At 35.9% G+C, this 25,582-nt stretch overlaps 1 protein-coding gene across 1 annotated transcript in view; it reads right to left on the bottom strand.

Annotated features, from left to right (window-relative positions):
- Nucleotides 1–6,387: 6,387 nt before the first annotated feature.
- The window catches only part of LOC131253368 (6-phosphofructo-2-kinase/fructose-2,6-bisphosphatase), a 118,958-nt gene continuing 99,763 nt past the window's right edge, over nucleotides 6,388–25,582 (bottom strand). The window contains exons 18-23 of the mRNA XM_058254334.1: nucleotides 18,540–18,602; nucleotides 17,349–17,440; nucleotides 7,566–7,634; nucleotides 7,410–7,473; nucleotides 7,255–7,320; nucleotides 6,388–6,751 (exon numbers count right to left, since the gene is read on the bottom strand). Of these exons, the coding sequence (XP_058110317.1) occupies nucleotides 6,674–6,751; nucleotides 7,255–7,320; nucleotides 7,410–7,473; nucleotides 7,566–7,634; nucleotides 17,349–17,440; nucleotides 18,540–18,602 (432 nt within the window). The 3' untranslated portion in view covers nucleotides 6,388–6,673. The remainder of the gene's footprint in view (nucleotides 6,752–7,254; nucleotides 7,321–7,409; nucleotides 7,474–7,565; nucleotides 7,635–17,348; nucleotides 17,441–18,539; nucleotides 18,603–25,582) is intronic.

Raw genomic sequence — 25,582 nt, 5'->3', positions numbered from 1 at the left:
TCACAATTCTCCTCCATTGAGAATTAGGTCAAGGAAAGTTCAGATTTGATCGTAATTGTTATATCTTTCAATTAGATATGATAGGAATCCAATTCCAATTGTGGCACTTGAATCAAGTAAGAGGGCTCCCTGATCACTGTAAGTGGATCCTTGGAAACCCTAGTTCCCACCTTTAAATTCATTAGTTGTAATTACTCTATTTACAATTACTCTCTTAAATACTTCAGAATTAGTTTCACATCTTCTTCTAGTTCTACTTCTAGTTAATTTAAAAAAAGTACAAGATCAGTCCTTGTGGATTCGACCTCGATCTTACGGGAGATTATTACTACATCGCGACCCTACACTTGGGGTTGTGAACAAGTTTTTGGTGCCATTGCCAGGGATTGACGATTGCGTTTTCTGGATTTGATTAGTTTTGGAATTAGATTAATATTATGATTTATTTACTTTCTATTTTTAAGTTAGAGTTCTTTCTAATTTGTTTTTAGAAATTAACTTTTCTTTCTATTTTCATATTTAAAAACTTTCCTAATTTGCTTTTAGAAACAAACTTTTCTTTCTATTTATAAATTTAGAAACTTTTCTAATTTTTTAAAAAACCAACTTTTCTTTCTATTTCTAGATTTAGAAACTTTCCTAATTTGTTTTTGGAAACTAACTTTTCTTTCTATTTATAAATTTAGAAACTTTCTTAATTTGCTTTTAGAAACTATTTTAATTTTTTTTTTTCTATTTCTAGATTTAGAATCTTTCCTAATTTGTTTTTAGAAACTATTTTTTTTTTTTAAAAAAAAAAAACTAATTTGTTTTTAGGACTAACTTTTTGTTTTTGTTTCTTTTTTGTTTTTTTTTTTTTTTTTTAGGTTATGATTTTTTTTAATTTATTTTTAGAAACTAATATTGTTTTCTGTTTTGTAGGATCCTACCATAGAATTCTCCAAACCGGTAAACTCCTTCTAACTTCTCCCCTACTTACTTTCTATATTGCTGTAGGATTTATTTTTTTTAAAATTCTTTTTTAGGATTATATTCAGAATTAAGGTTTCACTATATATATGCAACAATGGGAACGTCAGTATGCTGAGCTAGTTCAAAAAAGTGCGAGATATTGTGAAGGCTTGTCAGATGATTATGTTAGAAAACAACCTATGTCTCAAAATTTTTCTGAAACCATCATCATGAACCGACCAGAATGTAATGCTCCACCGGTTAAGAAATCCTTACGTGATCATATGTGGTAGAATAATTACAGTCCACGGATTAAGAAAACAGTACGTAAATGTTGGAGTCATCGTAATTATGGGAATGGGGACTATTATCCCTCATCAAACAAGAAGAAAACAATACGTGATTATATTATGGGTGATAATATGTACCAACAACCATCAAACTCTCCCACCTATGACACGTATGACTATGATTAGTGGAAACATCAACATTGGAGAGAGGAACCACCAATTGATTTTAATGACTACTCCCTTAGATTCTCTACCTATGGGATTGAATAAGAAATAATCCAAGAGGAGCCAATTCAAAAATACATAGTTTCTCAAGAACAGTTCAACAAATATGTCACACAAGCACTCGCTGACATTAGAATATCACGTGAATCGCTCATATCTTCAACACAAAAAGTTCAGTCACACCTCAATGAAGAGGAAGAGGCTAGGTTATCCCAACCTCAACCCAATCCAAAAAAACAATGTGAGGAAAGTGATCCTAACTCGCTTGTGAAGAGTACTGAAATTGAGAATGAAGAGTTGGATTGTGTTAATGGGCATACGGTTCAATTTCTCAAAGAGTTGATTTCAATGACTGTCCAAAGGAATGATCAAGAGACATGAGTATCTTTCAAATATAATGATACTGACACGCTTCACTCACACAATATACTTGGCTTCAATGAAGAGGAAGAGGCTAGTTTATTCGAACCTCAACCCAACCTAGAAACAGAATGTGAGGAAAGCGATCCCATCCCACTTGTGAACTGCACTGAATTAGAAGATGATGAGTATTGGGATGACAATCATGAGTTTATAGTTCAAATTCCCCTGGAATCGATCTCAAGTTTGGCCCAGGTAAATGATCACGAGGTATAAGAAGTTGTCGACTATAATGATCTACTCCACCGATCTGACATGTCTGATTTACATGTAAAGGATGAGCCTCTTTTAATCGACTCTTCCAAGTCTTTTGAGACATGTTTAGACCACTCCCCTGATTTAGATTATAATATGACTAGGGAAATGGATGAGTTAGTCGATATGACTCTGGAATTTGAAACCACCCAGTTGAGGCCACCATCTGAGCTGTCAACCCTTGACGCTACAATGCTTCTACTGAGTAGTATCAATGAACAAAGTCTTCACATCAATGCGCTCACTGATTCACAGTCTGTTTACGTAGGGCAGGGCGAGATGTATCTGGTGAAAATTGACTCTCACCAAGGTGAAGAGCAAGAGAGCATGTTTCCGGCTATTCTAAGAGAAAACGAATGAATCATTGGGCATATCATTACAGACCTCAATATGAAAAATGAGCCCCTCTCAACTGACTCTCTCAACTCTCTAGAAGATTGCTTGGCATATTTTGCAGATTCAAATGGCCCCATGATAAAATAAATAATGGATGCCTTGTAGAACAATGCCTCGGTAGTTGTTATTGACCGAGAGAACCCTTACTTTGAAGAACCTCATTCCACAGATTCTGAATATTTACCATCAAAGGAGGAGCTGAAAATTGAAACTAAGTCTGAAACTTCGGAATGTGTTGAGGATACATCACCTACTGAGAATTTTTCTGAATTTCACTTACTTGTAGTCTCTGATTCACCATATTACTCTAACTTTGAAATTTTGTCTGTCACAGGTGAATCATATATACTTTGGATACCCTAGGCGATTCATCGACGATTTTTTTGTTGAGGCCCATAATTTTCTCTTAAAAATCATGCTCCAGGGCATCCAAGCCTATTGCAAAAGGGGCTTTTGGATGATCTTGTTAAAAATCCTACTGAGAAATTTATTAAGATACTAGTCGAACGAGGAACCTTGCGGCATTACTAAGTAGCTCTCCCCTATTTTTCTAATTAGGTTTATTGCTTTAAAAGAATTTAGGATTAGGATAGTTTGCTTTTCGCCGTCTAGGATAGTTTGTTTTTCACCGTTTATGATAGTTTGTTTTTTGCTGTTTAGGAAGTTTGATTTCTGATAGTTTAATTCTTGTGCTAACCCATCTTCACATTAAGATATTTTGAAAAAAAAAACTCAGAATTCCTTCTTCAGGTACTACCTTTCCACCACTTCCCTTTTCTTTTCGTTGCCTCATTTGCATTGAATGTTTATCTCTTTTACAGTGAGGACAATGTAGATTTTAGGTTAGGGGTGTGGATTACGCAGGCTAATCAGTTGTTTTCTTAGTCTTTGGGCGAAATTGTGAAAAATTGAGAAAAATTTTTGAAATTTCTTCAAATTTAAGTGATCTTGAAGTTAATCCATGAATTAGAATTACAAGATACTTAATGTTGATGCCTTATGTTTCTTGGAATTTAGTCACTTGGGAGATCTCAAAATTAAGTTAAGTCATTGATCCTTGATTAGAAGTTCTAAACATTGATTGAGTCATGATTTCACATGTCACATCCAGCTTACACATTAAAATGTCAGTTTGATATGAATTGTTAACTAGATGATTATTAAGCATGGAAGGAACCAATCTAGGGAATTTGTCCATCATGTTCAATTGGAAGAATTGAAAAGAAAGTAAAAGAAAATATCCAGTTAAAAAACAGTTGTCGTTGAAAAGGGCTACCTATTGAAGATCATTGAAAAGATTGAACATAGCATGAAAGCCATTTATGGAAAAATCAAAAGCTGAAGAAAAAAAAAAACTAAAATATGAACTGTAAGGCAAGTTTCGGTTTTGGTTTTGGTTGTCCTGAATGCTCTTTTAATTATCAATGTTTTTATGAAAGTGACGAATTGAACCTTTGATTGTAATAAGTCTAGACTTTATTATACACTCATGGTACTCAATGTTTGGAATTGTTCTAATTAGAGGATTAATGCTTTGAAATTGATTATGAAACTTAACGAGTGCTAGAGTTTAGGAGAAGGTAATGCACAATATTGATGTATTTTAGAATTCCATTATCTGCATTGTTTTTTAAAACCACTTGAGCTTATAGAAATTATCCTGTGGTTCTCGAAATTTTTTCGCATAATTTGCTCGGGACTAACAAAATGCTGGTTGGGGAGTGCGTTGAGACTCAAATATTGCGTATTTTCCCCTATTTATATCTTGATTTTATGAACATGATATTTCTTAATGGGTGTATTTTATACATATTTGTGTTGCAAGGTGAATCTGAGAGCTTTAATTGAAAAGAACGTTAAAAGCATGGATTTAATGCTCAAGAATCACCAAGGCAAGGGATAGATCTTAGGAGACTAACATTGAAGAATTCACATGCCAAAGATTCAAGAAAACAAAGTGAAAAATAAAGAGAATCAAATATTTGAAGTGAAGAAAATAAATCCTGAAATTGTCCTAAAAAAGAATATTCTGAAACTCTGGGTCATTTTGTGAAATTGGGTAGAGTGAAGTCTACTTTGGGACACTGCGCAAAGTGAAGTCTATTTTAGCAAACTGCGTAAATTTGAGGTAGTTTCTAGAGTTTTCCAATTAGGTGCGAAAGTTGGACTTTCACAACTATAAATAGAACTCTCTAGGATGCTCCAAGGCATCTTCTAGGGTTTAAGGAGTGTAGCAAATGGGTGGAGAAGTCGTCCCCTAGAGTTTTTCTTCTTCTTTGGTTGTTTTCATATTTTTCTTAAGAGACTTTGGTCCAATCATGTCGATGGTTGGCTAAACCTCTTTAGCTAGAGCTAAGGGGGTGAAGCTCGTAGCGTCATAGGGTTTTTTATTTATTTATTTTTTAAAACTTTGATTCATGTTTATGATGAACCTTCTTTGATTCTAGTTTGATTTTAAAGGAATAATTTCAGTTTTTAATGGTTTATTGTGACTCAAATTACAGTAGATCTGCAATAGTTTGAGTATCTTCTTTTCATGTTTTTGAGATTGTGGGATTGATAAATCCTGTTGTTGACGATCGTCCCATGGGCATGGTTTAGTGATGGAATCTCTTCCAATTATCACAATTCTCCTCCATTGAGAATTAGGTCAAAGAAAGTTCAGATTTGATCTTAATTGTTACATCTTCCAATTTGATAGGATATGACTCCAATTCTTATTGTGGTACTTGAATCAAGTAAGAGGGCTTCCTGATCACTGCAAGTGAATTCTTGGAAACCCTAGTTTCCACCTTTAAATTCATTAGTTGTAATTACTCTATTTACAATTATTCTCTCAAATACTTCAAAATTAGTTTCACATGTTCTTCTAGTTCTACTTCTTATTAATTTCAAAAACCTACAAGATCAGTCCCTGTGGATTCGACCTTGGTCTTACCGAGATTATTATTATATCATAACCCTACACTTGGGGTTTTGAACAGCGTCCCAAGAAGTGAACTTTGAAAGCAGTTAAAACATCAAAAAGATGACGGGGGAAAGGCCTAAAAGGGCTTGGATCAAGATGATGAAAATGGGTATTGAGGTGGTGGTAAGAACAGATATGATGTCTAGATCATTTAGGATACAAATTTATAGGAATGATTGGCGAAACAGGATTCAGTGCCAAAATCTGAAAGCCAGGACAAGGCTGTGATGATGAATAGTACCATGGCCCAGGCTTGCAATGCCTGATTAGTAAATCCAACCTGAATTAAAATGACGAGGAAAGGGAAGCCTAACTCAAAGGAAGCCAAACTGGACATTATTGGATGTTTTGAAGCTGGGTATATCACTTAAATGGGAAGAATGAATAAATGGCAGTAGCCAACCAAGCCGACGATCTACCAGCAGAACATCAAGAATGGTGAGAACAAAGATCAAGTGGCCACTAGGCAAGATTGAACATAGTTTCTTATGTGTGAAACATAACAATCACATCAATCCTAAACTTTAGTAACATGTTAGAAAGATAAAAGTCCTAGGGTGTAATCCACATGAGGGAAAATTGAGGGGAGACTTTGCGGAAGACGTGTGAGATCTGGACCAATCATCTGTTGAACCACTTTGAAAAAATAAAATCTATCAAAACAATTCACCTTATTAGCCATGTATTAGTGTTATTGAAGAGACATGCTCACCCGATGGGCATACGTATAAGGTGACCCTAAACTGACTGGCTCTCACATGTGAATGCCATGTTGCATCATGTGCCATGAACTGCCTCTTCAATCTCTTGAGCGATCGCTTGATCATATCTCAAGAACCTTGAATCATTGACTAAGCTACACATTGGCGTTTGGCAAGGATGTAGAAGATATCTGTGCCCACCAATTGTTTTTTATTGGTTGCTCAAGAGATTTAAGCAAGGAACCATAAGCCTTTCAGTAACTGTTGGATTGCTCCAACATATGAGGCCATAAATTATGTTTGCCAATTACCCAAAAAAAAAAAAAAAAAAAAAAACAGTGAGGGATGCATTTCTACATCCTCTAGCCAATTAATAAATATTTAAGGTAGACATGTAACATTATGGCCCTTCATATTTCATAGGACTTGGGTTATCTTGTGTTACAGGAGCTCACTGGCGGCGAAACTCAGTCCATGAGTTTGTACCTTTTCTCTTGGACTCCAGTAACCCCCATCTGTATCTCAATTATTGTATGAAGAGGTACCTGAAAATTATCACTGCCTCTTTAGGAATGTAAAATAATGAATGCTTTTGTAAAATAATGAATGTACCCTACTTTTGAGCATCTGCAAGCACCCTATGTGCCAAAGTGGCACAGGCATGCAAGATCCAGGCCGTTCATCACAACGGCCACACAGTGAATGTGGCCTAGTCCAAATATCAGTTGGGCCACTTCTCAGGCAAGCTACAAATACTTTGAATGTGAAATGCTTATCCTTTTTTAGCTGTTCATTTCTTTGCACAGGCATAACAGCCATGGCAAGTTGGCCAGCCTTGTTTTCTTGCTAGAGCACATTCACTGCAGGGTCTGCCCATGAAGGGCACGGATCTCACACACGTGTTATTTTATAACAGCTGGGTGTTTGGTTTGTCACTTGCAGAGGCCCAGCTTCAAGGTTGTGACACAGAGCACTATCCCAAGCAAATTGGGGGTCAACCTCAAAAGTAAAATCATGCTAGGAATATTCATGATCATTTCTTAATTACCTCAATATGGGGAATTTCCTTCAAAGGCCTGTCTGCAAAATATGCATACAATGCTCTCAATACAGCCTACATCACATGAAGCATAAGAGTGTCAGACAATTAGACTACTCATGAATCTGCAGCCAAACAAATGTGATAGCTTTGATTCATGTAACCTGGTGAGAAATCACTACAACAGGTGCACGCTGTCGCTCGAGCTCAATGATTACAGGCTCTAGCCTGCACAAATAGAAAGCAAAATGGATGTCAATGAAAAAGCTGGATAGCAGTCTAGGATAGATTCCTCAGCCAAAGTCCTATGAACAGCAAACCTTTGAATAACATCAAGATATGATTCCCCACGAGGATACCGATACCTTAGCTTGTCCTTCTTACGCGATCTGCATTTAGAGAACAAGGTATTACATTGAATTGAATGATGATAGTGTAACAGAACCCACACGTGACATGATAATTTTACATGGCGTTAATCATGGGAAAATTGAATTTGTCACATGAATGTTTCCAAATTGCTCGACTTTTCACATTGTCATGTGACACCCATTTTCACATATAGGTAAATAGAGAGGTAGAAAACAGGTGCCTATACAAAATTAGCTACAATTAAAATATGAAATGAGATCATAAGAGCCAAGTATCCCCTAAGCATGATTAGTAATCAACTAATCATGACTGGTGGAAAAAGATGCCCAATGTTTCAATTATTGCTGATATCATTGATAATATCAGCAACAATATTAGTATTGCCAGGTCAGCAATATCAAAACCCACTCGAAAAATATTTTTTTCCAAATACACTGATATTTTCAATATTGCCGATATTTGGGGATATTATCATATCGCTGATATTTTCAGCTTGTTTCTTCATAAATGCTCCCTCATATTGGTGATACTAGCAATATTATCGCCGATCCCATGGATATTCCCGGAAAACCATGAGAAAATCCCAAAACCTCGACAAATCCCTTTTTCTCGTAGTTTTTTTAATTTATTTATTAGAGATTTATTATTATTATTATTATTATTATTATTTTTGGTAGAATTCGTTCCTTAGCTAATTTCAGTCACTCCTTTCAAGTTCGGTGAATCAAATTTCAATTTGGGGGAGAAATTGTGACTTGAAGTTGAGATGGCCCAGAGGTCAAAGGTGCCGAAAAATCCTTAAAAATTAGATTTTCTTCCTGCAAATGGTAGGATTGATTGACATGGAAATCCATGTTTATGCATGAATTCATGGATTGACATGACATGGATTTGTGGTGAATATTTCAAAATTTGAGGGAAAAATGGGGAAATCCTAATTTCTTCCAGTTTTACACCTCAAATTGAGAATGGAAGTGTGTAAATTTGATATGTTTATTAGTGAGGACCAATCTATCGAATGGCTATGAATGTTCCTATTGCCAAAAAAATATTTTTTAATTATTTAAAAATATAAATAAATAGGAAAAACTATTTAATTGGAAAATATATATTTTTCATGATTAAATAATGTGATAAATTTATATATTGATGAGTGCCAATCTATCTATTGGCTCCAAAAAAAATCATTTTTTATAATTTTAAATTAGGAAAAATGGAAGAAAAACCAGTTTATTTTGAGAAAATAATAATAATAATTTATTTGTTTAATTAATGTATAATGTATCATGTATGTACATGTGTATGCATGGATGGATGGATGGATGCATGTAGGTATATATATGCATGTTATATGTATGGATGCATGGATGGATGAACGTATGGATGTATGCATGCATGGATGTTTGGATGGATGGATGCATAGATGGAACATGTATATGTCTAGATGGATGGGTGAACATATGTATGAATGTATGCACGGATCCATGGATGTATGGATGGGTGGATGCATAGATGGAACATGTATATCTGTGGATGGAAGGCTGCATGTCAATATGTATGCATGTATGCAAGGATAGATGCATGGATGGATGATGTATGTATGCATTCATGAATGGATGGATGAATCTATGTATGCATGGATGGATCATTTATATGTGTGGATGGATGGATCATGTATGTGTGGATGAATGGATCATGTATATGTGTCTATGGATGCATGGATGGATGATTCATGATTAAATGCATGGATGTATGTATGTACATACGTATGCACGTATTTATCATGCATGCATGGATCTTAATGATATTATTATTGTCTTTCTATAAAGGTAGAATAAAAATGTCAGGAAAAGAAGCAGGGGGTCATCAATTGGAGATAGAAACAGCCAATGGAGGGGAATAGATTGAGTCAATTTGGAACCACTATGAGCATATCCCCCCCCCCCCCCCCCCCAAGCAGAAGAAGTAGCGGCTTGAGGAGACCAGGCCGATGATTCAAGGCTCTAGATGTGATGTTGGCAGGAGTAAGGAAGTGAGGAAAATAGTAGGAGAGAGAGAGAGAGAGAGATCAACAGTAGGAAGGTGGTGGTTCTTGTTATGGGGGGTTGAGTTACAACACAACCAGAGCACTCCCATGCAAGATGCACCTGTTATGGCCGTGAAGCAAAAGAGGTTAAAGGATATAAAGGAGGATTTAAGGAGACTATAGGAATGCTATTGCCAAGTGGTTTATTTATAGCCGCATACCACCACATACATCCAACTCACACTTCCATAATATGATTGAGACTGTTTAGAGCATTGGCCAGGGCATGAAGCCTCCAAAACTAGAGGAGATTCTGAGGGATACCTTGATTGAGAGGATAAGGAGATGTATTCTTAAGTGTGTGACTTAAAGTCGAACTAGGAGATATACGAGATGATAGTGATGTGTGATGGGGCCTATGAAGTTGGCCATTATCAACTTCATGGTCTACGATAGAGGATAGATTGTATTTCTTAGATTGATTGATGCAACCACCTATATATATATATATATGGGAAAAGGTACTATGCGCTCGACCTCACGAGTCCGTCCCATGAGGTCGAGCTGTGTGGGCCCCACCGTGATGCGTTTCGAACATCTACCCCATCAGTCAGATGCACCATTCCATCGTGGGCCTAGGTCTCAAAAATCAAGTCAATCCGTGACTTGTGTGGGCCACACCACATACAGAAGTGGAGAGGGGCCGTGCACCATTAAAACATTCATAATCATTTTTTGGGCCCACCGAGATGTGGTTTGCAAATCTTGCCCATCTATTATGTGTGTCCCACTTGGATGAGGGTTCAGACCAAGTTTCAGACGCATGCAAAATTTAGGTGGGCCCCACCAAGTGCTTTTATGTGTTTTAACGGTGTCTTCACATGATTTTAGATGGTATGGCCCACCTGAGTTCTGTATACGGATGATTTTTGGGATATCCCATAATTTAAAGGGGACCTATCAAATGCACGGTGTTGATGGTCGACACGCATCACAGTGGGGCCCACACAGCTCGACCTCACGGGAGCTTATCGTGAGTTCGAGCGCATAGTACCTTTTCCTTATATATATATATATATATATATATATATGTTCTTCTGAAGGGAGTGATATGAGAGATTGGCTTGAAGAATGTGGTGCATGTTATGACGGACAATGGCAACACATTTGTCAAGGTGGGGAAGAAGTTGATGAATTGGTATAGTTAATATTGGACCCTGTATGCAGCTCAAGCATAGTTCTCGCGTTAGAGTCAAGTGGGCAGAGGGAATCAATAAGGTCCACCATTGAGAGTGCGAGAGTGACAAACTTCATACATGGTCAATCTTGGTTGTTGGTTGTGATGAGCCAGGAGTGCAAAAAGGATATAGCTTGGCCTGGGGTGACATGGTTCACAACGAACTTCATTGCATTAGATAGTCTGTATCGACTAGGGTCAAACTAACGAACCTATTCAGATTTGAGAAGTTCGTGAAGTGGAATTAGAGAGGAACTTAGACTGCAAAGAGGGTTGTGGGGGCTATTAAGTAGCGGGTTCTAGGATAGAGTTCCCAATGCCATTGCCATCCTACATCCAATTTATAGGGTCCTAGGGGCAGTAGAAAATGAGACATGGGCATCGATGGGATCCAAGTAAGAGTTTATGCGATTGATGAGAGAAGGTATAAAGACTGCATCCCTTGATTCATAAAGATGGGTGCTCTAGATCATAGAAGATAGATGGCACATGACCCTTGGGTATCCACTTTATTGGACTGGTAAGCTTCTTACATTTGACCTCATTTGTTTCTAGTAGTAGTAGACTACATAATATTCAGGTTTATAAATATTACGTTAGTTTGATTATTGCATGTTGTTATGTTGCTGATTAAATAATCTTTAGGTTTCAACATATTTTCTCAACTCTAAGTACCACTATACACATTGGCGCTGGGAGGATAATGATCTGAAGATGGTTGTCCACTAGATTTACGAGGAGTTGTTGAAACCTAAAGATGGTTGTCCACTAGATTTGCTCAATCGAAGGGGAAAGTAGAATGTGGGAATGAGATATGATACATTTACTCTTTTAGTTTCTTATAGTGTGTGTGTGTGTGTGTGTGTGTGTGTGTGTGTGTGTGCGCTACAACAAGCTCCAACTAATGTATGGTCCATGTGAGAACTCACACTGTGCCTAATTGTAAAGTATGCACATGCGTACAATGAATGTGAATCTTTTCTTCTCTCACTAGATGCTGAGGCCTACTAGATGATTGGTGGAGAGAGAGGCGGAGTTTGACTTTTTAGCCATGGTATATGTTAAAGTCCCTTGATATACATTGATACACCATCCTCTAACGGCTCGAGCTTTTAGAGCAACTGATTGTTTGACATTATATACTAATACAACAACGTAATCACCGGATGGATGGCCCAAATGGACATGCCTTGACCAAAGTGCATGTGCCACATGTGAGATCTCTCATGTGTGCCAAGTTGGTGAATGTGTTGTACTTGTACATTGAACATTGATCCTTGTTCAATTTTAAAATCTCCGCTAATCCTCAAGTAGGGCACTCAGCTAGTTGGCTTCTTTTTTTTTTAGTCACAAGACTCATGACACGGTAGGGACCAGTGGACTACTAGAAGAATGGTCCATGCTGAAAAGAAAGCTCCACTCTCATTTGATGGATGACAAGTTTATGTTGTCATTATTTTCTACATGTCCATCTTAAAGATCTATAAATAATGTCTTTTATATGCTTTAAATTTTACATTATTGCCTTCTTGTTATGCAGGAAGGGTAAAAAATGTGCTATGAGGGTAAAAAATAAGTTTGTAAGGATATGTTTATTCAGATCTGGTAGGGGATATTGATATCAGAAAGAGCATTGTAAGGTTTGTATTCACTTCGGAAAATGTAGCAGTTAGTTAGGTCTCATAGTTATAGAAGATTGTTACCATCTCCACAATAAAAGCAGAGTATGTTGCTGCAACAAAGGCTTGCAAGGAAATTCCATGGTTATGGGTTCTCATGGAAGAGTTGGGTACGAGGCAAGAAAATTGTAAGTTGTATAGTGACTGTCAAAGTACAATTCATCTAGCAAAGAACTAGGACTTTCATTCAAGAATCAAGCATGTAAACATCAAATATCATTTAATACAATCTCTTTTGAAGAATGGACAATTTACTTTTTTAAAAAATCATATAAGCTAGAACCCTGCATATATGTTGACCAAGGTGGTTACTATAGAGAAACTAAAGTCATACTCAGTTTATGTTGGTCTTCAAACTTGAAGACCAAGAGGAGATTCACACCGAGTTCTCTACGAAGACATGACTTTTGCCAATATAGCAGATTCAATGGGAGTCGCATATGATTAGTCTCCAAGTAGGAGATTGTTAGGATTTACGGAGCCTGATCATTAAAGTTGCACTGTTCATCCAGCTAGCACTTTTGCAGGTCTAGAGGGCAATTTTATAATTTCATATGAAGTTTTATGTTAACTCTAGTTCGTTTGGGGTAATATATATTCTGTCGTGAGAGAGAGCCATCATTGTATTGAGATTTACTTCTTTGTTTTTTTGCCTTTGAGTATTGTGGATTGGTGTGAATCCGTGGACGTACAGAAAGGGAACCACGTAAATCTCTATGTTGTGGTTTGCACCTTTTTTGTTTTTTAATTTTTTTATATTTCAATATTGTTATGCATGTGGTCGAGAAGGGATCTTTCTCCCAATAAGTTGAACATTACACATTCACATTTGTGAGCGCTTCTGCATTTCAAGCAGTTGCTTTCAGTTTCACTTATCAATTGTGCAAATGTGGTGTGGAAATGACTTAGATATAAAAGTGTGTTTGATTTTTAGAGTTACCACTACCTAAATAAAGCTTGGAATCTATGGCCGGCTAGAAACCGTAGAGTCACTTATGAGTCAGGGAATCGTGAAATTTACCAACTCGGTACATTATAATATATATATATATATATATATATATATATATATATATATATATATATATATATATATATATATATGTATGTATGTATGTATGTATCTGCATTGTTCGAAGTATCCTCAATATTATTGAAATATCCTTGATATTAACTTTATCTCTAGCACGACGATACCGATAACACTAGTAGCATCAGAAATTACAGGTATCAACAATGTATTGATAAGTATCACCAATGTATCAATATCGCAAATGTGGCACCCATATTTTCAACTATGTAAATTCCAAGCATCGCTTGTATTTCCTATGTATCAATATCGCCAATGTATCACCAATATTTTCGACTGTGTAAATTCTAGGTTTTGCTTGTATCACAATTCACAAGTGTATCGGCAATATTTTGATAATTTCGTCAACGTATCGATATCACACAAAAAATGTTTATTAAAAAATTTCCATTTCAACTTTTTTTAGAGGCACATGGTCGTTTGCAATCTGCAATTTATCAATGATAATATTGATAATATCTCAATAATATCGTTACCACAACATGCGCGATATTGAGACCACAATCTTTTGTTTCCTTTCCCATTGTTGATGATTTCTTAGCGAGATATAGTGTGTTGTCAATATTCTGAAATATCGATGGACATTTGGATGAAAGGTTGGATAGATGGTTGGATGGGATGGTTGGACTGATTTCTTATGACGATACATGCTTTTAGGCCCCCATTAAATGGAAACTTATTAAGCATGCATTCTTTTTGCAAAAATTTTTATTCCTAAATATACAAATGTGTATTATAGCTTCTCCTAAAGTTTCACTGAAAATTCTACCATTTTCCCCATGTTTCTCCGCATTTCTAGTTATCAATGATATTATTGGCGATATCAATATTGTTTCCATATTCCCGACTAGCGAAACTTGTAGTGATATCGATACTTCGAACACACACACACACACACACACACACACACACACACACAAAGCAACCGCATCCAGATACTTCTACATGCTCATTGTATAGTGTCATACTTGATATGACACTAATATTGGCTACATATAATTATACATTAGTTCCAAACATTTGTAATGGATCTGTTTCTTTTCAAATCCCTAAAATGTTCTTATATTTCTATCAAATTGTTATTAAGGTCTTACTTCAATAAATCCTGTAAGTCCTGAAATGTTAATAGATTAATCAGATTTAGCATGCCAGACAAACAAACAGCATTGCTCTACTTAGTAAAACTAAAACCCAATAGAATAACTCAAATGATTTAAGTAAATATGAAAGATCTGAATATGAATAGCATGTTACAAATTGGATGTCTCTATCCTAGATTTTGAGCAATGGAGAGTGATACCCCAATTCTTGCATCCATTTCCCTATCAATATCTTAGGATACAATCTAGTGCAAACGAGTTACGTGCATCAGAAATTACAGGTATCAACAATGTATTGATAAGCATCACCAATGTATCAATATCGCAAATGTGGCACCCATATTTTCAACTATGTAAATTCCAAGCGTCGCTTGTATTTCCTATGTATCAATATCGCCAATGTATCACCAATATTTTCGACTGTGTAAATTCTAGGTTTTGCTTGTATCACAATTCACAAGTGTATCGGCAATATTTTGATAATTTCGTCAACGTATCGATATCACACAAAAAATGTTTATTAAAAAATTTCCATTTCAACTTTTTTTAGAGGCACATGGTCGTTTGCAATCTTCAATTTATCAATGATAATATTGATAATATCTCAATAATATCGTTACCACAACATGCGCGATATTGAGACCACCATCTTTTGTTTCCTTTCCCATTGTTGATGATTTCTTAGTGAGATATAGTGTTGTCAATATTCTGAAATATCGATGGACGTTTGGATGAAAGGTTGGATAGATGGTTGGATGGGATGGTTGGACTGATTTCTTATGACGATACATGCTTTTAGGCCCCCATTAAATGGAAACTTATTAAGCATGCATTCTTTTTGCAAAAATTTTTATTCCTAAATATACAAATGTGTATTATAGCTTCTCCTAAAGTTTCACTGAAAATTCTACCATTTTCCTCATGTTTCTCTGCATTTCTAGTTATCAATGATATTATCGGCGATATCGATATTGTTTCCATATTCCCGACTAGCGAAACTTGTAGTGATATCTATACTTCGAACACACACACACACACACACACAAAGCAACCGCATCCAGATACTTCTATGTGCTCATTGTATAGTGTCATACTTGATATGGCACTAATATTGGCTGCATATAATTATACATTAGTTCCAAACATTTGTAATGGATCTGTTTCTTTTTCAAATCCCTATAATGTTCTTATATTTCGGTCAATTTGTCATTAAGGTCTTACTTCAATAAATCCTGTAAGTCCTGAAATGTTAATAGATTAATCAGATTTAGCATGCCAGACAAACAAACAGCATTGCTCTACTTAGTAAAACTAAAACCCAATAGAATAACTCAAATGATTTAAGTAAAGATGAAAGATCTGAATATGAATAGCATGTTACAAATTGGATGTCTCTATCCTAGATTTTGAGCAATGGAGAGTGATACCCCAATTCTTGCATCCATTTCCCTATCAGTATCTTAGGATACAATCTAGTGCAAATGAGTTATGTGCGGCCCATCATGATGTTTGATGACATCCACTCCAACCATCTTGCAAGCCATGTTTCGTTTGGCCACAGGCCCAAAAATCAGATCAATCCATGACTTAGGCCACACAAACAAGAACATTTGTGTGTGTGTTCGGGTGTTGGGGGGGGGGGGGGGGGGCGCGTGGTTGGTGGGTGGTGTTGGTTGTTTACTATTAATATGAGCTATGCCCACCCCAGTGGCCTAATTTTTTAGGTGTACCATCATCTAAGGCAAATGTTACATATCAATGGAAATACATGAAAATGAGTATTATTGACTTTCTCAACATATCACTATTGAATATAAAAAGAAATGGTTCAAAGAAAAGAAGCCACAATTGCATTTGTTTTGTCAATATCCCAAATGAAATGCTAAATATCAGGAGTAATAAATCACAATAAAGAGTAAGGGTTAGTAAGGCATTGGACCAATTTGCAACCTGAATACCACATAATAAAAGATTTTTTTATTTTTTTATATTTATTTTATTTTTTATTTTTGAGAAAAGAGGGAAATCACAGTAGTAACAACCATTTGGTCTGAAAAAGTGGAAATTGTTAATGTTTACAATGGATGGAGGTCAAGTCAGCATAGAGAGATATCACAATAATATAGTTCATGGAAAATATTAAATATAGCCCATGGACATGAAAATATACAGAGTACCAACATGGCTCAAAAACTATGCAGCTAGTGTTATATTATCGTCAAAAGGGTATATATTAAAGATGCTACCATCTTTAGACTGTCTAGCATTATAACTCACTCCTTTTTCTTTTCTTTTTTTGCTTTTTTGCTTCTTTTTATTTTTATTTTTATTTTTTTTTTGCTTTTTTTTTTTTTCGAACAGTCATTATGACCATTGTACAAGAAAACGGTATCTCAAGATATAACACTCAAAAAGAAAGAAAACAAAAAAACTGTAATTTCTCTCTCTCTCTCTCTCTCTCTCTCTCTCTCACACACACACACACACACAATGAACAAAAAGAACTCTTGGATATGGCAAAAAATCACCCCCAAGAAAAAGAACACAATTAGGTATCATGCAATATCTAAAAAAGATTTAGCAGATTCACAATACATACTCATATTCTTCAGGCATGTTTTTCTTTATCTCTTCATACGTCATTCCATCACACACTCCAGCATTTATTTCATCAAGTGCACGCCATTGTATCTACACAATAGCAACAATAGCATCATGTTTTAATTGAATTAATGTAAAAGTAAACAACAACTATAAATGATAGAGAAAGAGATCGTGTTGGAATTGGACAGCATTGTGCCACAACCATGAGATCATGGGTACTGTCCCAACTTACCAAAGAGTCTTAGATAAAAATCCCCTTAACTTGGTAAGCAATAATCAATGAGTGAATTGCTCATCGGAACACAGAAGATGCATAAATAATCAATTCAGATACCTCCTTATTGTCAAGGTATTAGTCTAGCAACATGGTCAGTGTCAAATCAATTGCTTGAAATGTCTTTTCGAATCATTGATCCCATCATCCCCTTAGCCTTTTGGAAGATTCACTATTGTAATACAAAGAGGATTACTCTTCTTACCACAGTTTGAATTGCGCAATTCACAGTCAATTACCGAGTAGCCCTACCATGAACTTGGTGCAGATACATAATTTTGATAGATACACCCCCATAATTCACACATCCTAATCTCAGCCCTAGATCTGAGCCAACTCTTAAGATAATACAATCCTAGTTTATAAGAACATTCTAAATGCAAAAATCCCAGTAGAAGCAGAAATTAGAAAGTCTCTGAAATGTTGACAAAGACATCACTTGAAATCTAGAACTTTCTAACAAACTAGTTTGAACTTTTCCTAAACCCAACATGCACTTTCCTCCATAAAACTATAGCCCCTGATCTTTCCAAAAACTAGTTCTGAATCAACTTTTAGAAGAAATTAACAGTTTACTGGGCAGTCCCAAAATCTTAATGGTCCAAAGTCCTTACCTAATAAAACATTAGAAATTTTTTGTGCAGTTCTAAAATCCCCAAAAAGACATTATGAAAATACTATAAACTTCTCCTAACATCCACTCCTTACATGCTTTGTTTGGACATTCAATTTCAAGGACAGATTTGCATATGATGATATATTTCGAAATGTCCAAGGGATTTAGAAAATTTTCCCATGACACAATAAACAATAAAAAATTATTTCTAACAAGGTTATCCAGTTTTGCAAACTTTGTAAGACAGGTTGCACAAATCACATATGCGTATGCAGTTATGGATTAGAAGAGCACACCTTAGGGAATCCAATGATTGGACTTGCAGTCAAAATTGTTCTTTGCAACGTGCTAGTCCATATCTGAACCACAGGAGCACAAGAGATGGTTATGAGCAGTTTAAGAGAAGATGAACAGCAGAACATATATAGCCAACTTGTTAATGAATTAAAAACATACTTCGATAAACATCAAGGGCCTGTTTGGTGCATGGTATTAGGTGGTGTGGAATTGCATTTGATCCCATGCAAATTCCATCTAGCATCTGGAAACGATGGGAAGGATTGGATTAATCCTAGTATCATATCATCCAGAACCAATAGTAAATACTGCAGGTTTTGTGGTGGATTTCGAAATCCACTACATCTGTGGGCCCCACATTGATGCATGTGTTTTATCCACGCTGTCCATCCATATGTGCACTTTACACATGACATTCAAGTTGCATACGTGTATAGGTGACTGGCATTAGTTGTAAAATGCAGTCCGTTGATTATAATTCCATGATCCACCAAACGCAGGCTTCACTTAATACAGTGTATTTCCCAAGGGAAGATTTTGATCCCAAATGTGGGATTGGACAGTCAAAATACCAAAGCATTTCCAGACATGTAATCATTCTGCAATAATGGTGTTAATTCCATCTAATGCAATTCCATACCATTTAATGCCATGGTCCAAATAGGCCCCAAATTCTCTAGTTTCCAACAAGTAATTGATGAATTTTATATGTAAATACTGAAGGAAAAAAAGAAAAAAAAGAAAAAAGTAGTATGCCAGGATAATAGGATACATTATCAAATTATTTGTGCAACGAAGACTAGAGACAACTTAGATAAGGAGAGGTGATTAGGGACAGAGGCTGTGAAAAGAGGATGAGTGGAAGACCTAAAAGGATTTGGATTGAGAAGGTGAGGGATACGGAAACTTGTTCATAGTGCAATGTTGAATATGCCAGTTTACTACATGTCTATGTTTTCACCATTCAACCTCGATGACGAACAGATTGGAAAGGATCCGGCAAGATTTCCTCTGGCAAGGGGCAGAAGGTAAGCATAACTTTACTCTTGAGGTGGAATGAGGTGTCTAAGCTAGCTGCGGGAGCTGAGCCTGGAATAAGAGAGTTAACTTCAATGAACTCGGCCCTTTCAGGTAAATGGTTGCGGAGACCTGGAACAAAAAGTAAGAGAATGTGGAAAAAGGTAATACGGTGTCAAGGAGGTTGGTTGGTCCACTAGTGAGTCCTCTTTATACAGGCTTTGTCCATCTAGAAGACAATTGTGAGGGTCAACAGGTTCAAGGAAGGCATTGGATTCTATCTCAGCGATGGGTCGCACATTCAGTTTTCGGAGGATGCTTGGTCTTGTGACAAGCCATTGTAAGATGGTTTTGATCGACTGGCCAGGTTAGCCGCAGATCCAGGAATTTAGGTCTCATAGTGTGGTTCGATTTTCTTGGAGCTCCATTTGTCTAGACCCCTCCATGCTGGCAGAATCTTTTAGAGGAGAAATTGGAGTACTCAAGTTGTTGATTGTTGTTTCAAGGTCAATCTATTCACTCGCCTAGATAATATTTTTCCATGTTCACTAATAAATTGACTAATTAAACTCATGTTTTTATAATCAATCCGATCCCCCAATCAATTGGGGGCAAATGCCTACGAAAAGATCGCTTGGGTTTACGAAAGAGTCTATTGGATTTATCCATGGTTTATTCCTCATCTATAAAATCCTCGAGTATGAAGTAGATTCTTATGGGGTTGGGTTTTCTAAAACAAAATTTCAAGGTGAGACCCCATTTTGTCTCTTGCTCATTAGATGAGCTGGTGGCATGCCTGCATGTGTGCATGATCCAGGGTTCAATCCCTGGTAATGTTAGTTTTTTAAAAATAAAAATAAAAAATAGAAAGATGAGAACCCCTTTCTTTATTTGGTTCAATTACTTGAGCCGGATGAGAGGAAACCTCTGTGTCTGATTTTTAAGGGGGGGATCCCATCAAAACCTATCCCCATTTTTCATTTGCGATTCTGATAGTCGACTATTCTCTATTTGTCCATTTTTTCCCATGATAGATAATGTCTCCTTGAGATCAAGGATTATTGAAAAGACTCCTCCCTTTTTTTCTTTCACAGATGTCGGGTCATCGATCTATTATGCCATGGGAACTTACAACTAGTGTTTTCAGTATCTTACAATATTACCGATATATCTGTTATCCCAACTAGGTGATACAAAACCAAGCTTTAATATCTATTTTTCATGGTATTGTCCAATATATTCACATGATATCGCGATATATCATGGATATCATGATATCGTGAAATATATCCATACTCCCTCTTTATAAATTCTTAATATAGCGTGAGATATATCGATATCGAAAGGAATAAAAAGAAATCGACGCTATTTTGTTCGAAAATTCCTCAAAAATTCTCAAAAATCGATTTCTTCTCTCTCTCTCTCTCTCTCTCTCTCTCTCTCTCTCTCTATATATATATATATATATATATATATATATATATATATATATATATATATAGAAACTTCCTAGTACATTCAAAGATGATTTCAACCATTCCACTCTAGTTTGTTAGAAGAAAATCTTCGAAATTTCTCCGAAGTCGCAATCGGAGGCTTCTTGGGAGTTGGGACTGGATTCTAAAAGGTGTGTACTTTTTAGTATTCGTTTTTTATTTTTCGTTTCTATATATTTTACATAGTGTCAAATAGTAAGAAATCCATCATTTTTCATATTTTACATGAACAATTATGAATTTAGAGTTTCAATTTTGATATTTAGGGGAGATGGCCAAGTTGCAGAAAAATCGAAATTTTCCCATTTTTTCCCAAATTGATTGTAATCTTAGCATCCAAACATGAAATCAAACATGTATATAACCAGATCTACACATTTTTGGCAATTAGGGGATTTGTTTTGGGGGGGGGGGGGGGGAATAATTTTTAATTAAAAGCAATTAAAAAATGTTAAAAAATATTTTTTCCCAAAATGCACAGGTCTACTTCTATTTTTCTACTTCCTTTGCTTTTGAATGTAATGCTTGTGTTTCCATACATGTTTTGTTACATTGATAAATTTTATGAGTTGACTTTGAATATAGTTACATTAATTCAGTCAAACAACACATAGATTAGGACCTTATACAAAGGAAACCTATAATGTGCAGTTGTTTTTTGTGATTTTTTTTTTTTCTTAGTGTATTGGTGTCTTTCTTAACAAACCCTGAAGTTTCATTGAAAAATTCGACCAATTTCCCAATGTTTCCCAACAACAGCGATAAATTACGTGATACAATTGATATATCCCATGCGATAACTGATATGTATCCATATCCCAAGGGTGTGATACATTACACAATAATGATATGGAAAACATTGCTTACAAGTTACAACTATGAATATATATATATATATAAACTGATTGGTGCTTGGTGCTAATGGATGGAGGAGGCTAGGTTAGCCGAAAATGATTATCGGTTTAAGGGCACAAGGTGACCTTGCTTTTTCAAGGTAGGGTAAGAAGGGGTAGAGGAAATGCCTCAAGCCAATGTCCAAGTACCAAGTGTTACGGCGCTGTAGTAACCCAGTAATTAATCAAGCTCGAGGATAGAGTACCCATAATTTAAATTAATATGAGATTGTTAGTTAATCTGTTAAATGATATATTACTTAATAAAAGTACTTTTAGTAATCTCTTATTTCAGTTCTATGCGAAGTGACGAGTACCATAGGATTTCCAATAAACATATTATTGGTAATTGGAATAGAAGCCGAACTAGAAAACATTTCTTTTTCACTTTTCTAATCTTTCTTTTCGAGTTCTTTACAAACGAGTTCAAAAAAGGAAGGTCATTTTTGGGGAGAACCAAATGGTAGTTCAATTTCCAATCCCCAGACTGTAGGAAAAAAAAAACCCAAAACAAAACAAAGAAAAAAAAACAAAACAAAACAAAAACAAAAACAAAAACAAAAACAAGACAAAAAAAAAAAAAAAAAAAACTTTTTTTTTTAAAATTTTTTTTTATACTTTTCCTTTTCGTTTGATCTCTATGATCGGATCCTAGCTTAGATCTGCACAAATCAACTTGTTGATTGTAATCAACCTATGTAATAGACTATTAGAAAGCAGTTTATCGTAACCAATCTATTAGTAGTCTATTACATTGCACTTGTCGGAATTTATGCTATCATTGTCGGTCCTAGGCCAAGATAAAGGAAGGTTGCATCAAGTTGGTAGTTGGAGTCAAACTTATGCCTTAACTCCCCACATGATGAATTGGAAGGCTTCTCTGATTGTTCTCTTCTGTAGAATTGTTGTTTGTCCAATTATGAGAGGAGCTCTTGGTTGTGGAAGTGGGAGAAATCTGGGATGTTCTCGGTTAGATCCTTTTTGCAAGGTCCTTTATAATCCCTAGGAGATGTCTACAGGAGTCCCAACCAAGTTTATTTGGTCTTCCGGAGGGCCCTAAGGTTGCAAGGTTAACCTGGCTGGAGGGTTGGAGCAGGATCGTTGCAGAGGAAAAATTTTACAAAAGATAGATAATCATCCCCAAAGTCTGTGTTTTGTGCTTGCAGGATCCATAATCCGTTGACCATCTTTTCTTGCATTGCACCTTTACTAAGGAAGTGAACGATTGGTTCCTTGACGTTCTTTGGTATCGTTGGATGGTGCCTAGATCTATTAGGTTCTTGTTTGGCATGAAAGTGGCATTAGAAATAAAGGGAGTAAGCTGTGGAAATTCTTGCTTCTCGGAGGTCTGTGGGCTATTTGGACAAAAAGGAATGATATATCATATACATTTCTGGATTTGGTGAAAGTTGCCAGGTGTGCTCTTTAGAAGGGCAAAGATGGATGTTTCGTTTTGGGATGCATCTTTTATTTCTCTTAAGAGTGTGCTTTAGTTTCTTTGATCATTTGGTCGTGAGTTTATATGTTTTTCTGGTGTAGATCTCTTGTCTATGCCAGTTCAATAAAATACTTACCTAAAAAAAGAAAAGAAAAAGAAAAGAACAAAGGATAGTGCTTTAGATAGGATTGATTGGCAAAATAGGATTCATAAAGCCAACCAAAAATAGCTGGGAAAAGGTCATGATGATTATTATGGAAATGGTGATGATGATGGTGATGGTGATGATTATCAAATTATTTAACATTAAGAATGGTTGAGATATGGTTAATCTTCAAATTTAAATTATAAGCAAGAAAATCCATACGATGTTAATGTAGAGAGAGATGAAAAAGCTAATTCTTTAAATGTAAGATTCAAATGAGACAATCTATCAGCGGCTTCTAATGCTAAATTCCTTACATAGGTTCCGCATGCTAACCACGAAATTGAGAATTTATTAACAAAATCTGAGATATTCATATTTTATGCATCTTTTACCTGGTCTATTAGGATTCATTGAAATTGATAGTGGAAATGTTATTTCCATGGAAATGAAATTTCTACTTGAATTTGTGAAATTTTCATATTTCCAATGGAAATTAAAAACATTTCCCTTCTTCAACAAAAATACCCAATTTTCCTCTTGTTATCGACTGTGAATGCGATTATATGGCCCATCTTAGGCCCATCTAAAGTTTTGGACGTAATGGGTATTTTTACTTTTGTTATTAATGGCATTCTTGTTATAGATTCTTAGTGAGAGGATTGGAGAAGAGAAGAAGAAAGATGGGAGTAAAAGGAAAAGAGAGGAATAGAGCAACTAAAGTTTAACCCAAAATATATGGAACCCAAGCATAAAAGTGGACCACCCAAAGGGGACTGCTCATCACCACATATGGCACGTGTGGACCCACGTGTGCTCAAGATAAGGACAAATAACACTCCTCAATTTCAAGCATATATATCATGAATGCCCAGCTTGACAAAGAACCGATCTACATAAGCACGACCGAGAGCCTTTGTAAACATGCCTGTCACGTAATCTTGAGACTTGACATACAACAATGCATATTTCCTTGTTAACCACCTTTTCTCAAATGAGTGATAGTCAACTTCAATGTATTTGGTTTTCTCGTGATAAACTGGATTATTGGCAATGTGAGAAGCAACCTGATTATCACAGTACAACCTCATCAATATATCCACCACAAACTTGAGCTAGCACATTAATGTCTTCAGCCAAATGAGACCCGATTTTCTGACATTTTTCTTGGTTTTCTTAAACAAATTTTGCATGTTCCATGAGCCATAGCCCTGTATCATGCTTCTACACTTGATCAAGCAACAACACTTTGCTTCTTGCTTTCCCCTCATAACCAAGTTGCATGCCACAAACATACAATAACCGGTGGTTGAATGCTTGTTAAAAGGAGAACCAGCTCACACTTTAATGTCTTCAATCAAATGAGTTTGCATGTTCCATGAGCCATGGCCCTGTGCGCTTGATCGAGCAACAATACTTTACTTCTTGCTTTTCCATGTAACCAAGTTTCCTCCCATGAATACAAATGAAAAGTTCAGTATAGATGAAGGGAAATTGTTTGATGATCCAAGGGGATATCTGATTACACAACCACATCTCTTATCCAGTTAGTGTAGCGAGTCAGTTTATGCAAGCTCCTCGGGTGTCTCATATGGAAGCAGTACTTCGCAAACTATGATATTTAAGGGAGCCCCTAGTCATGGAATTCTTTACAAGTGGAACGGCCATCTTTGAATAGAAGGATATTATGACATAGACTGAGTTGGTTCTCCTTCTGATAGGCGTTCTACCATAGGTTATTGTACACTTGTGTGTAGTAACTTTATTACGTGGAAAAGCAAGAAGCAAAGTGTTGTTGCTTGATCAAGTGCAGAAGCAGAGTATAGGGCTATGGCGCATAGAATATGTGAAATCATTTGGATGAAGACATTAATGTGGGCTCAGATTCGTGGTGGATATACCAATGAGGTTGTATTATGATAACCTAGATGCATCTCACATTGTCATCAATTCCGTTTATCACGAAAGAACCAAACACATTAAAGTTGACTACCATTTCATTTGGGAAAGGGGTGGCTAACAAGGAAATATGCATTGTCCTATACCAAGTCCC

This window comes from Magnolia sinica, chromosome 8, assembly GCF_029962835.1.
Source record: "Magnolia sinica isolate HGM2019 chromosome 8, MsV1, whole genome shotgun sequence".
Classification (NCBI taxonomy): domain Eukaryota; kingdom Viridiplantae; phylum Streptophyta; class Magnoliopsida; order Magnoliales; family Magnoliaceae; genus Magnolia; species Magnolia sinica.
The sequence above is the reverse complement of the archived record's forward strand: the minus strand, read 5'-3'. Positions and strand labels throughout refer to the sequence as shown.